We start from the raw sequence: 14848 nt of genomic DNA on the forward strand, positions 1-14848 counted from the left end.
AAATAGAACCCGCAGTCCGTCTTCCTCTCTCAAGTTTTTTTATAAAAAAACCCTCGATCTTTGCACAAATAGTACCCGCCGTCCACGCCTTCCCATGGGCCTGCCTGCCAACCGTTTAGTGGGCCGAATTCAGCCTGAACCTGGTTTCCTTTATCTACTTGAGCATCTATTTACCTTTTCCTTTTACGAAAAAATATGCTAAAACTTAGAAATTGCATAGTAAATCACAAGAAAATCGTAAAATAGAAAATCAAATTATTTTGGAATCCTCACGAAAAGATCTATGCAGTCGAACCAAAATGAAGCATGTTTTAGTACAAAGATTTCACTGTATATTTTTGCCTCCATTCTTTACCCACAACAAACATAGCCAAAAGAACAAAATACATATTCCCTCCATTCCAAATTATAAGTCGCTTTGACTTTTTTGGTTCATCCATTTAGTTATGTATCTAGACATATTATTGTATCTAGATACATAACTAAATGGATAAACCAAAAAAAATTAAAGCGACTTATAATTTGGAACGGAAGGAGTATATTTCAAAGCTCAAAAAAAATACTCAAACAATAAAAAAAGAGACAGTTCAACCTTCGAAATATATAGATAGCAAAATGGTAAATCTGCGGTTAACATATACAATCATCGGTAAATGATAATTTCCAAATAACACGAAAAAAACACCAATATATTGCACAAAGAACAATTCAGCTACCATTATTCATACTGATGTACCTAACTACAAAGGAGAAAAAGAAAAAAAAAGAAAAAAGAAGATCTAACGATGGCCATAAGCGGCAAAGCCGCGCCGTTTTCTTGTCCCATACGAGTCAGCATTGGCGGTGAACATGAGACTAGCTAGCGGCTAATCTGGCAGACTAGCTACAAGGTTTTCTTTGCGTCAGGACAAGGCTGAAAGGCCGTCCGGGGGTCTTCACCATGCAGCGCTACAAGAAGTCAAGAACTAGTCCCTCCTGGGCATCAAGTGAGGGATCGGGATGATTTCTATGTATATGGCAGTGTGCGAAAGCCCGAAGATGCCTTTAATGCACATTAGGTTTGGCTCCCGAGTACATGCTGCCCTCTAGTCGTTTGTCAATCAAACAACTGAAGGAGGATGGCGTCATTAACACTATTAATTAACACCAATATACAGTATTTTTCTATTGAAATCTTCCGAACTTATTGGGACCGGCAGACCCAGTGGCAAACTTGAGTTCCGCCCTGGCCTGGACAAAACATTATTTGGGGCTTCCAGAATTACCTTATTAATTCATACATTTTGCATTATCTCGCCATTCATCAACACCGCAAAGAATGTGGAGAATTAAGGCCCGCTCAAAACTTGCCATTGTTTCATTTGTTAACAAAGAGAAAGAAAAGATATGCGTAGCAAGGCCCGAAGGGCCACCCCTACGGGGTTCCGCTACCCGGTTAGCGGACCGGGGTCGAGGGGGAGCCGCCCCTCGCGGGTCTCAGGGCAGCGCCCTGAAAGCTCTTCGGATCAGGAGCACCGGAAGAACCGATGCCTAAGCATCGGTGCATCCGACGCTTGTCGGAAGAACCGATGCTATGATGTTTGGTGCAGGAGGAAATCGAAACCAAGTCAGCCTATAGGCACCGGTTGAACCGACGGTCCAAGAAAGGGCATCGGTGCTTTGGGCGTACTGTATACCAGAGACGATGTTAAGTGCCTAGAAGAAGTTTCTTTAGCACCGGTTCAACCGACGGTGCATCGGAGTATTGCGTCGGTGCATTGACGTCAGCAGAAGAGAAGAAGGTTGTGAGTGACCGGTTTAACCGACGGGCAAGCATCGGTTCAACCGGTGGTCAGTTGGTCACTATGTCAGCAGTCAGAAGTTCAACGGCTACTTCGTGTCTTAGAGTGACCGGATGAACCGACGCTACCCCTGCCAGAGGCATCGGTTCATCCGGTGATACGCAGATTTTCTACTGACCGTTGGAGCAACGGCTACAAGACTTGGTGGCCTATATATACGCCTCACCCCGGCCATTTGAAGATTGCTGGAGTTGCTGGACATCCCACACACACCCAAGAACATCTCCAAGCCATATAAAAGCATCAAGATCATATCCTTAGCCCTTAGCACACTTTGAGAGTGTTGTGTAAAGGATTAGCTCTTAGTGAGTGAGATTGCAAGGCTTCGAGCCTTTGTGCTGTGGTTCGTTAGCGAACCAAAACAAGAGCTTGGTGCGCCAGCACCTTGGAGCGTGAAGCTCGCCGGCAACGTCATCGACCCTCCGACTTGGTGTGGAGCGGCGACGACATCTTTGTGCGGGGGGACGTGGAGACCCCCATCCTTTGTGGAGAAGCTCCTTAGTGGAACCCGGGGGCCAAGGTGACCGTGATTGTGTTCACGGAAGAGATTTGGTGGCCGAGTAGCAATACTCTTAGTGAGTGCTACAACAACGTGGATGTAGGTGTGCCTTTGTGGCTAACCGAACTACGGGATAAACACCCGCGTCAAGAGTTTGCTATCTCCTATCCCGCTCTTTAAACTTCCGCATTTCATACTAGCAATTTTGTATGCCTTTACTTTCATAGAGTAGTTTCTTGATAGGAAAGGCTATAGGTTGCTAAACTCTTTTGGGATAGGGGTTTCACACTAGAACAACCTAGTTGCACATCTAGATAGCATGTTTTAGTTTAAGTTTTTGTGCAAACTAGTTGCAGCCATAGGTCTAAGTTTTTAGAGTGCCTAATTCACCCCCTCCCCCTCTTAGGCTAGAGCACCCGATAACTTTCAATATGTTATGAGCATATGTATGCTCAGCTCAGCCCTTGTAACCATGCTTTTATATGTACAACATCAGGGCACAGTACTAGTTGCAGATAGTAGTTGGTATTGAGAGAATGAGTATGTAACTATGTAATGGTATTTGAGTATGTAGCTGGTGACATCAATACCTTGTATCTACTTTAGCTTTAGCCCCGACCCCTCCATTCTCCTCACTCGCCCCCTCCTTTCTTGTACCTCTCGAGAACAAACAGAGCTGACCTTCTTGGCACCTTACGCCACCAAACTCAAATCTTTCTCTCCTGACCCTCCTCCACCCTCCCTGTTACCTCCCCAACCTGCTCCCGATGAGCTTTGACTCATTTCTGGTAAGGAATCGAAGCTCACCATCCGCCATATATCGTCTGCCATTAGCGCCAGCGGGCCCGAGATACGCCCGTAGGTGGACTCTCGTCTCTGGCTCCCATTTCCCTTGTCAAACGGCTCAAATCGAATGTAAGCGACCTCCTAAAGCTCATGCTCTCCGCATTCCACCACGTTCCACCGGTTTCCACGCTCATCCATGGAGCTCGCCGCCGATCGAAACCCCCTCTTCGCCACTAGCCATGCTTGGTCATTGCTTCTCACACACATCACCCACTGTTGAACTCGCCTCACTGCATAGATGTTGTAGGTGTAAGTCCCAGTCGACGTACGACTCGCTGTCGGTGGGAACACGCCGAGCAAGCTCCGTCGTAGGCCAGCGCCACCATGCGGGCGAGCTAGAGCATCACCTTGTGGCCTGCGCCGCCGGCTGGGCGAGTTCGAGCTCCGCCGGGGGCCAAGAGCTAGAGAGGCGCACGAGGGGATGGAGGGCGGCAGGCGGCGCATGGTCAGAGGAGAAGGATAGGAGAAAAAGAGAGAGGGAGAGGAGAGATGAAAGAGAGGAGAGATGAAGGCTGACAAGTGGACCTCACCATCATGTGTCGTCCATGTTAGCAAAACCATCACCAAAACAATCTGATGGCCCAAGATGAACAGTTTTACGAGTTAGGTGGCAAAAGATTCCTGAATTTGCGATTCAATGGTCAAAACCAAATTTAGACAATAGTTCGACAGCCAAAAATGAATTTTATCCTTTAGATAAATGGAGATCTAACTTCAGGTATCCTCCTACGAGGACGGATATGCTTTAGACCACAATTATTAAAAGAACTAGGTGATTCCCCGCGTGTTGTTGCGGGATTTGAAATATGGGAGGAAGATTATTTTTGGTAAATAGAAGATTAATGAAAAATAACACTTGTGAAGTATGAGATGAATTTTTATTTTTATTTCATTCTACCTTTTTCTTTTTGTCTCTCTCTTTTGATTTTTCCTTTCTATTTTCTCTTACTTTTCCATTTTTCCATTTTTTTCCTTTTATTTTTTCCTCTTTTTTCTTTTCCCATTTTTTACCTTTTTCTTCCTTTTCTCTCTCATATTCTTTTCCCTTTTTATTTTCTCTTCTTTTCCATTTTTCCCTTTTTTCCTTTTATTTTTTTCTTCCTTTTCTTTTCCCCTTTATCTTTATTCGGGTCACTCCATCTTTCTCCCCGCCGCCACCACTCCATCCCCTGCCAGCGCCACCTCTGTTGGCCTCCATAACCGACATCCCCTCCTCCGGCTGCTGCTCCTCTCAGCACCGCTCCTCCGCCTTTGTCGACGCACTGCTTGACGACGCCCTCCATGCCTTGGACGTTGAGGTCAGGCGCCTTGAGGACGTGGTAGATGTGGGGCAGTGGCATGACGCGCACGTGCCGGTCGATCTTGGGTGTCGTTGCGGCCTCCTCAATGACCACATCATCCGAGTACACCTCGCTGGTGAGCGTAACTTGGTGGAGGAGGCGCGCACGGCGTAGGCGAGGGCGGGTCGGGGCGGCGGGAGAAGGCAGCGAATGCGGGCGCTGCGGACGGGAGGCAGAGGAGGAAATAACTGAAGTGAAATTGATGACGTTCGAGTGGTGTGATTGTTGTTGAGTGGTGCGATTGATGGTTTTTCTAATAACTAAAATGAAGCTAATGTGAAATCATTTGAGGGAGAGGAAGAGCAAGATCGTTGGTATTGTAGAACGGATGGCCATGATGTAGTTTGTACCTAAGATCGAAAGGCTGAAATATAAAAGGTGATGTGTCTCAATGTGGTTTCAGAGAAATAGCAATCAATGATCGGGAGTGGGGAGCTTTTTATATAAGAGATATAGATTACTCCCTCCTTCCCCGTTTATAAGGCATGGTGGAACATGACACGGTCTTCTAAATAATACTTTGACCATTTATTTATCATATATTATATCACTTTTGATTATAAACTTATAATCATTGTAAAATATATTTGATTATGAATCCAATCATATGAAATTTGCATTATAAAAATAAAAATTTAATAGTCAAATTATTGGTCAAAGATGATAAGGTTTGAATCTTGATATACGTGTATGCCTTATAAACAGGGAAGGAGGGAGTAGTTATTACCTCTACAAGGTTAGGCACATGTTCTAAGAAAATTGTAGCTAGAACATCATGAGCCTATTTGAATAATCGAAAATAACAAACTAAATGAAAAGAAAGAAGTTCTTTTTTAGCAACGAAAAGAAGAATTCAAAATCACCATTTTGCAGCTTGTGTAATCCATCCTTGGAAGCCCTATTTCATAAGGAAAAAGTCATTTTTGCCTCCCTCAACTTTGAGTCGAATATGCTTTTCCTTCTCGAACAATAAAACCGTCCGACCAGCCTCCTCGAACTCCCGAAACCGTTCAAACGACCTCCTTGAGCGGTTTGGGCAGCGGTTTTTTCTTTTTTTTCTTTTATGTTTGTTTTGACTGAATCTTTAAAGAATCATATTAAATCACAAAAAAGATCATAAAATAGAAAATTCAATTTTGTTGGACTCCACTTGAGTAGATTCATGCAGTGAACATATGATATCATATATTTTAGTACAAATTTTTTTGCTGTAACTTTAGATATATACTTCTCTATAATTAATTTATAGCTACAATTTCCATTGTCTAATTATGGTAAAAATTTTATAGTGGGCTAATCATTATATGGTGGAGCTGCAGTAAAACTTTTATAATTAATGGATCATATATGACTGAGCTATAGATTTATCTATATAAACTTAGATAAATCTAGACAAATCTATAGATAAATCTAAATAAATATATAACTCAGCCGTACATGATCCAATAATTATAAAACTTTTACTAGAGCTTAATCATACAATGTTATCCCTCCATAAAAAATGCACCATAATTAGACAACAAAAATTGTAGCTATAAATTAATTACAAAAAAGTATATATCTAAAGTTACAGAAAAAAAATTATACTAAATATATCATATAATATGTTCACTGCGTGGATCTACTCATGTGGAGTCCAACAAAATTAAATTTTCTATTTTATAATTTTTTTTAATTTAATATGATTTTTCAAAGATTCAGTCAAAATAAATATAAAAAAAGAGAAAAAAACGCTGCCCAAACCGCTCAAGGAGGTCGTGTGAATAGTTTTGGGAGTTCGAGGAGACTAGTCGGACGGTTTCATTGTCTTGAGAGTAAAAGCAGATTCGGTCTAAAGCTGAAAGAAGCAAAATGACTTTTTCCATTTCGTAATGTTAAGACTTCTTTTTTTTTTTGGAAACTGTAATGTTAAGACTTCAAAGGCTAAAGTCTATCTGACCTCCTCCAACTCTCATGCTAGTCCGAATTTCCTCCCTAAACCAGAAAACCAGTTTTTTTGGCTCCCGAAACTATGCAAACCGTTTACTTTACATCCTTTCGTGGTTTTGGCAGCGGTTTTAGCTGACGTGGACCATCCGACGTGGAACTTGTCCGCGTGGGATCCTACGTGGACAAGAGAGGCGCGCGTTAAATAATCGATTGAAGCAATACCCTAGCCCCCCCTCCCCGACGGAACACGCCGCCGCCGCCGCCCGCTCTCTGTCGGCCCTCCCTCCTCCTTCTTCTTCCCCCCACGATCTCAAACCCTAGCCTCTCGCTGCCCACTACAATGCGACGGTCCCTTTGCCGGAAGTGAAGGCGAGTACGAAGTTGCGGAGCTCGTTTCGCAGGTTAGTGATTTGGATCCCGAGAACTAGTTTATTGTCGTCCTTTTTGCCTTGGATCTGATGCATTGAAGTGTTGCTTTATGCCTAAATTACTTGATTCCAATTAGTTGAATAGATGGTGTTGATGTGTTAATTGTAGAAGCATTTGTGTGTTTTGGTAGAAATGGACATGCTGGAAATGCTTACAGTTAGATTCCATTTCAACGGGGAGTTTGTGAATGATGGCAAGATTTTACAATATGTTGGAGGAAGTGAGCAAATGTCATATATCGACCGAGACAAAGTGTCCCTGCCAGAAGTCATTGGTCACCTAAAAGACCATTGTGCAGTTGAAGAAGGCACATTGCTTCATTGGTTATTCCCTGGCCGAGAATTGAAGAGTGGTCTTCGTGCTTTGGTTGATGATAAGGTGTGCATTGAAATGGCAGGTGTCACATCTGAAGGAGAGGTTGCAGAGATATATGTTGAAAGTCCAACGTTTTTACAGGAGTCAGATAATGGAAGTGGTAGAACAAGTAATTATGAGGATGAGCTTGGGGATATGGATGTGGCAGATGAAGAAGATACAGAGGCCGAAGAACCAAGAAGGCAAATAGTGGTAAGGAAGTCATGCAGTAGGGAGGAGATTCAGAAACAACTTTTGGCACTTGAGGTGTTTTACACCAGCCCAAGCAAGAAAGGAAAGGAAAAAAAAGAGGATGTGAGAGGAAAGAAAAAGGCTGCATGTCCTGATTCTAGCACTGATAGTGATTACCTGCCTGGAGATACATGCTCATCAGAAGATGATGAAGAGGCTGCTGAGATATTGAAAAATTATAAAGAATTCAAGAAGAAACAAAAATCTGGGCAGAGGGCTACATTGGATGATGTGGTACTGGAAGGGGCAGCACATGCTTTTCCAGTTGGCTTTGAAGGATATGATGAAGGAAATGAAACCCCATATGCAGGTAGCAGTGATGATGAAGACTCTTTAGAAGAGATTGGACCTAATGGAGAGCTATGTAGGAAGGAAGATGGCTGCATTAGATACAAGAAGAATGGGAAGCCACAGTTTCAGTTAGGTATGAAGTTTAGAAGTAAGAAACAATTCAAAAAGGCAATTATTAGATATGGACTAGCTGAGAGAAAGGTAATAAATTTTATTAAGGATGACCCTAAGAGGGTTAGGGCAAAGTGTGACTGGAGGCATTGTCCATGGGTGTGTCTTTTGTCCAACAATTCTAGGAGTGAGAGCTGGCAGATTGTGACATTTGAAGACTATCACACTTGCCCCCCTAGAAGAGATAATAGGCTTGTGACAGGGAGAAGGATAGCAGAAAAATATGAGAAGTTCATTATTACTAATCCAAGTTGGAACTTTGTAAGTATGAAGGAGACTGTACAAGAAGAAATGTTTGCTAATGTTAGCATCTCAAAACTTAAGAGAGCTAAGGCTTTGGTCATGAAGAAGGCACTGGACTCTATGAAAGGTCAGTACAACAGGTTGTATGACTACCAAGCCGAGCTCCTTAGGAGTAACCCAGGTAGTACAGTAATAGTGGTTAAGGATCCAGAGTTTGAAGAGCCCATCTTTCAAAGGATGTACATATGCCTAGATGCATTGAAGAAAGGCTTCATTGCTGGATGCAGAAAGGTTGTAGGCTTAGATGGTTGTTTTTTCAAAGGAGCAATAACAGGAGAGCTGCTATGTGCTATAGGGAGAGATGCAAACAACCAAATGTACCCTATTGCATGGGCTGTGGTTGAAAGGGAGAACAATGATTCATGGGATTGGTTTTGTGACCTATTATTTAAAGACATACAAGTTGGTGATGGTTCTGGATGGGTGTTTATATCAGATCAACAAAAGGTATTTCATTGGCTTCTTCTGTTTACTGTTCTCATGAGTTAATTTATGAGCTTGTTGTGACACTATCTGTCTGATGGTGTAGGGCGTACTCAATGCTGTGCGGAGATGGGCTCCTATTGCTGAGCATAGAAACTGTGCTAGACACATCTATGCCAATTGGAAAAAGCACTTCAGTGTCAAGGAGTGGCAGAAATTGTTCTGGAGGTGTGCCAAGGCTCCATGTCTGCTGCTGTTTAACAAAGCTCGAGCAAGGTTGGCCAGAGATACAATAGATGGTGCTCAAGCTATAATGAATACACATCCAGAGCATTGGAGTAGGGCTTGGTTCAGGTTAGGATCAATGTGTGACTCTGTTGATAATAATTTATGTGAGGCATTCAACAAGTGGATAGTTGAAGCCAGACTGTTTCCTATCATTACAATGTTAGAAATTATAAGAAGAAAGGTGATGGTTAGGATTCATGAACAAAAGAAAAAGGCAGAGAGGTGGATGACAAAGATATGTCCTGCGATACTGAAGAAATGTAATACATATATCACATTGTCAGGAAGGTGTCATGCAATTTGCAATGGTGAATCCAAGTTTGAAGTGATCTATTATGACAATAGGTTCACAGTTGATCTGGATAGGAAGCAATGCTCATGTAGGTATTGGCAGTTATCTGGCCTACCCTGTCACCATGCTATTTCCTGCATTTTTTTCAAGACCAGCAGTTTAGAAGATTATATTGCAAGTTGTTACTCTACTGAGGCTTTCAACAGGACATATGACTATTGTCTCAATCCATTAGAAGGAATGAATGGATGGCCAGCATCTGATAGGCTCCCCCTTAAGGCTCCTGGTTATGTTAGGATGCCAGGAAGGCCAAAGAAGGAGAGGAGAAGGGATTCTACAGAAGGTCCAAAGGGCACAAAAATGTCTAAGATGGGCACGGTCATTAGGTGTTCAAAATGCAAGCAGACTGGTCACAACCGATCAACATGTAAGAAGAGATCTGCTGCACCCTCTCAAAGTCGTACTGATCAAGTTCTTGCCCAAGGCAGTGCATCTCACTCAGAAGCTGGTGCTGAAGCAGCTGCCTCTCACTCAGTTGGTGCTGCTCAAGCACCTGCAACTCAGTTAGGGATCCCAGGTGGTGTTAGTCCACAAGCCATTGTACCTATGCCAAGCACACAGGGAAGCTACACATCTACAAGTACAACAAGGATCCCACCAAAAGCAGGAACTAAGAAAAGAAAGGCTCCATCAGATCCATCTACAAGTGCTAAGGTGAATCCATCTCTATTCAACTAATTAGTATATTCATCTGCTTTTCATAACTAACAAACTGTAACTATGTTCATAGGCCATCAAAACAAGAGCTAGTGCTACAGTGGCTACTGGACCTGGTGGATCAGCTACAATTAATCTGGTGGCCAATGTTCCAAGACCTCAAGCAAGTTCAAGTGCCACCATAAATATCTCCACAGGGACAGCTTCTGCCAGGGTCTCTGCAAGTGCACCAAAAAGCCAAGCCAAGCCTAGGAAGCCTAAGGCACCACCAGTTCTTTTCCTCCCTCCATGGGATTCTGCCAAGCTTTGAATGTGTGTTCATGTAATATTGTTGTGGAACCTTTATATCAGTGTCAGATGTAGTATGGAACACTTTCTATCAGCAACTATCAACCTTAGATGTAATATTGAACATGTTGTCTTCCAATGTTGGCTTCGAATTGATCCTGTGATGATCATAATCTCTGAAATGTGTCTATGATTACTGATAGCATATTGTCAAGATCCATATTGGTTCCTGAATATGACTTGATTACTTCATTCCACCTAACAGATTATGAAAAACAACTTAGAAAACTAACAGATTCCATTACAACGATACAGTAGACCAGATAGCAACTAATAGATTCCATTACAACCATTAAAACTAACAGATTCCATTAGAATCCTACACTGCTAATTACATTCATCATCCTACTTCATGAAAAAAACAATGCAATTAGAAGCCCCACACACACAACTGAAAGAAAAAATCTCTCCCTCTCAAACCTCTTCATCCTAATCACCACGGCTTCTGCGTTTGCTTGCATCTCTGCCACCCTAATCTTTAGTGCTTCACCTTTCTTCTTCTCTTGCTCCAGCTTCATACCACCATCGCCAAGAGCGTCCTTCAAATTCTTGTTCTCACGCTTCAAATTCCACACAGCATCACGCAAATCCACTAGAAGCCCGCGCACAAAGACATCGCATGGGGCTTCATACCACCCAAAGAACTGACAACCCCCTTCCTGTGATTCGGCCACGAATCGATTCAATCCAAGAACAAAGAATAAGGAACAAGGTAGTGGGGAATTCTAGGTATTCGAGATGCTCAACTTTACTTACCCCTCGGCGAGAACAACTCATGTACCGACGCCCGGGGTTATCATCTGACCACGAGATCCATAGCCCCGCCTTCCTTCCACATTGGCACATCACATCTGGCCAGTACTCAAATGGCCCATTCCTGTAAGGTATCGGCGACTTCCGCTGCCCCGGCTCACCCCACCATGCGGAACGTGTCACGCTAGAGCTTGAGGACGACATCAATAGCGGCAGCGAGAGGCTAGGGTTTGAGATCGTGGGGGGGGGGGGGGAGAAGGAGGAGGGAGGGCCGACAGAGAGCGGGCGGCGGCGGCGGCGTGTTCTGTCGGGGAGGGGGGCGTGTTCTGTCGGGGAGGGGCGCCTCTCTTGTCCACGTAGGATCCCACGCGGACAAGTTCCACGTCGGATGGTCCACGTCAGCTAAAACCGCTGCCAAAACCACGAAAGGATGTAAAGTAAACGGTTTGCATAGTTTCGGGAGCCAAAAAAACTGGTTTTCTGGTTTAGGGAGGAAATTCGGACTAGCATGAGAGTTGGAGGAGGTCAGATAGACTTTAGCCGACTTCAAATGAACCAACTTCGCCAGACAAACCAATTCAAGCCCAGGCCCGTGCGAAAGGGCTCTTCGGCCCAGCTTTTTCGGCCGCTGGGCTGTCGGCTTTCGGCGCCATCCCAAAACGAAACCCACAACCACTTCGCCGCCGGTTGCCGCCGCCGCCCCCTTCCTCCATGGCGCACCTCCTCCTATCCCCCGCCGCCGCCGATGCCGCCTGGGAGGCCGCGCTAGACGTCGACGACTCCGACATCCGCCCCGACGCTCCGTTCCTATCGCCGCCCACCCCGCACTCCCGCGCCACCGCACCCTCCCGCGGGGACAGGCCCGCGCACCCCTCCCGCCGCCGCGGCGCCCCCGAGCCCGCCTCCGCCGTCCAGGACGCGGCGCGGCGCCGCGGCGCCGATGGCGGCTCGCCTCTCGCTCTCGGGCGCGCGGGGCCCGGTCGCCGACGACTTCCTGCTGCCCCCCTGGCTCTGCGCCCTCCAGTTCCTCGGTGAGGGGTGTCTCCGACTCCGAGCACGTCGCGCTGATCTCGCCGCAGATGAGCTCTCTCTTCGCGTTTCTTAGCGAGTGAAATCTGTGCGCGTGATTGGTCCAACATTGTGGGCTGCGTTCGATGCAGTGAAGGACCGCGCGTGGGAGCAGCCGGAGATCGAGGAGATCAGGCGTGACGAGGAATTGCGTCGAGCACCTCTGGTGCGTGTTCCGAACCTGCCTGGCTTTCAGCTTTTCGTCTCATACGGTCACACAGAGTGTGTGATTTCGTGGCGCACTGACCATTATGGGCGTTTGCATTGCCGTCAGGTGGCCGGGGTGGTGACATCCTGCAAGCCAAATGGTCTGGGCGATCTCCTGATTACGCTTAAGGTTAGCATTGGGCATCAACGCCTTATTCTGCTCCTTGTGCTATCTTTTTTTCTTTTCAGTAACTAGTTTAATGCCTGTTCGATTGCTACGGCCACAGAATTTTATGTCACCTAATGTGATGTGCCCCACTATCCATTCGTACCCTTAACTCTTGCCCATACGTTGCTTTACTGGTTTCCCGGAGGCTTCTTTTTATTAGGCAGGATGTAGGAAGGTAAAGGCGACCTGCCGCTGAGGGGTGAAATGGGAACACTACGTACTTTTTAAGTTGCAGGGATTTACATTCATTGATGAGTGGACACTTGAAACAAGTAAAATGATATGTTCTCCCGAAAATAGCATCTCTTTACCTGAGTGACAGTGATTGGTAATTCTTGATAGGACCCTACGGACACAATTTCCGCTGCAGTACACAAGAAAGTTCTTTTGGAGGGTAATTATGGTCAGGATATTTCTATCGGCTGTGTCATTCTTCTGAGTAAGGTAAAATTTATAAGCTGTGGTTTCTTTTTTTTTTCAAACTACTATACCGACAACTGTGGTGGTTACTGGCAAGTGATTGGTTCAGCAGTTGAGCAGTTGAGGATGTTCTCAATTTCAGGTACCTGTTTTCCGTCCAACTCCCAAGGCATGCTACCTGAACATTACCAAAGTGGTTAAGGTATTATCCATAGTTCCATACCTACTGCTAGTGCCTGCAGTCTGTTTTAAGTGTTCATGATGGTCATGGTTTCCCAGTTTAATTGTTGTTGTAAACAATGAATGTTGAAATATGATTTTCCACTGAATAATAAAAAGGAAAGGAACTTGAATTTTGTGTATGAACTGTGTTAATGAGATACAAACCATTACTTTAAGGCAACAAATCAAGCGCGAACCAGAAGATGAATTTTTCTAATCAACCATTGATCTGGAATGGACTACATATTACTTTTAAAATCTTGAAATGTTAGCGCTTTAGTCATTGCACGAGTACAGTGAAAAAGAAAAGGTGGCTCTTGATATCTGCGTTTTAATTCAGTTGCGTTTCAAGTCTCAGGAGTCAGGAATTTTAAGTGTATAGCATTCTTTCTGCAGCAATTTCGCTGGGGTGTTTTGACAAATGCTCTCAAACACATTAGATGATACTGTTTTGTCTGAGAATCCTCTTATGGCATATGGGTATAATATGCAAATGTTTTCAGATTTTCAGAAAGGATTGTGATGCCCCATCTAAGCGACTGATTTCATCAAATACTACTGAAAGAAGTGAGGATTCTACCACCAATATAATGACAAGACTTTTAGGTCATGAAAGGATGATGGCCAGTAAGCAGTAACAATGAGATGACAGTTATGGAGGTTTCTCTTCAACACCAGGGAACATCGGATTCAAATAATAGCAATTCAGCACTGGATATTTATGCTAGATGTAGTATAGGAAATAACCAGGAAGGTGGACTACAAATGTTGGCTGGAGGTCCACGCAGAAAGACATGTTCTCAGCCTAGTCTTTGTGGAAGTACAGTCATGTTTGGAGACAGATATTCTACTCAGGCTAGTGATAATGAAAATATTAGGCTACCTTTCGATAATGAAAAGATGCTCCATATTAGTAAAAAGCTGAAGAGTGATGCAATGCTTCCTGATGGCAATGTTGAAACTGCAAGCTCGAGAATAGATACTGAGAACAATCAGGTTTTAAAGAGAAATATGAACACTGAGTTAGATGGTATGTCAGAACAGTTTAATGGTCAGCATGCCTCCATCAAGGAGCCTATTGAGCATCAGCAAAGGAACTTCACTGCTGTGAATGCAGGTTGTGTTCAGCCAACTCAAGAATATGCTCCTTCCATCAGTGGTTCACTTATCAACCCCAAAAAGGCAATGCCAGTTGCTTCATTAGCAGAATGGACAGATGACCAAATTTCTGAACTATTTGCTGACTACTAATATTGTAGTGTGTATCTGATCAGCAGGTTGATAGATTTTGGTAGTCAATTTTTTGCTGTTATATTAATTATACGAGCTTGTAATAATTTTCCTATTTCTGTACACTAGTTCTTAGCATCTAGATTTGTATATTTATGCAGTCCAGTTCACTTTTTTGAAATATTTGTGCAATGCCATCTCAAGTTGTACATAAATCTTACTAGTGAGGGGAACAAAAGGCTTCTCGTATCCATTTTCCCTTGTGGAGACAGAAAGAGAATCCATAAGATAAGTTGCATTTTTCTAAGCATTTTCAGATTTTCTTTACACGATTGTAAATGTGGGTACAAAATTGTGAATTGAGTTGGTTATGTAACTCTGATTTTACCTTTATTTTCAACAATGTACATCAGCAGAGTATGCTGTCAAATAATAATATCTGGCTACCAAGCCTCA

At 43.9% G+C, this 14848-nt stretch overlaps 2 protein-coding genes across 2 annotated transcripts; both read left to right on the forward strand.

Moving 5' to 3' along the window:
• Positions 1 to 6459: 6459 nt before the first annotated feature.
• LOC120695078 lies at positions 6460 to 10285 on the forward strand. Its single transcript, XM_039978397.1, has 5 exons — positions 6460 to 6856; positions 7015 to 8702; positions 8785 to 9032; positions 9465 to 9972; positions 10049 to 10285. Exons 2-5 carry the CDS (start codon positions 7017 to 7019, stop codon positions 10283 to 10285), a joined length of 2679 nt encoding a protein of 892 aa, XP_039834331.1. The 5' UTR covers positions 6460 to 6856; positions 7015 to 7016.
• Positions 10286 to 11737: 1452 nt separating this feature from the next.
• On the forward strand, positions 11738 to 14667 carry LOC120666175. The gene is made up of 6 exons (XM_039945967.1): positions 11738 to 12107; positions 12237 to 12310; positions 12419 to 12481; positions 12863 to 12964; positions 13083 to 13142; positions 13666 to 14667. The coding sequence occupies exons 1-6, from the start codon at positions 12017 to 12019 to the stop codon at positions 13798 to 13800; spliced, it is 525 nt and encodes a 174-aa protein (XP_039801901.1). The 5' UTR covers positions 11738 to 12016; the 3' UTR covers positions 13801 to 14667.
• Positions 14668 to 14848: the final 181 nt, after the last annotated feature.

Source organism: Panicum virgatum, chromosome 2K (genome assembly GCF_016808335.1).
Source record: "Panicum virgatum strain AP13 chromosome 2K, P.virgatum_v5, whole genome shotgun sequence".
In the NCBI taxonomy this organism is placed as follows: domain Eukaryota; kingdom Viridiplantae; phylum Streptophyta; class Magnoliopsida; order Poales; family Poaceae; genus Panicum; species Panicum virgatum.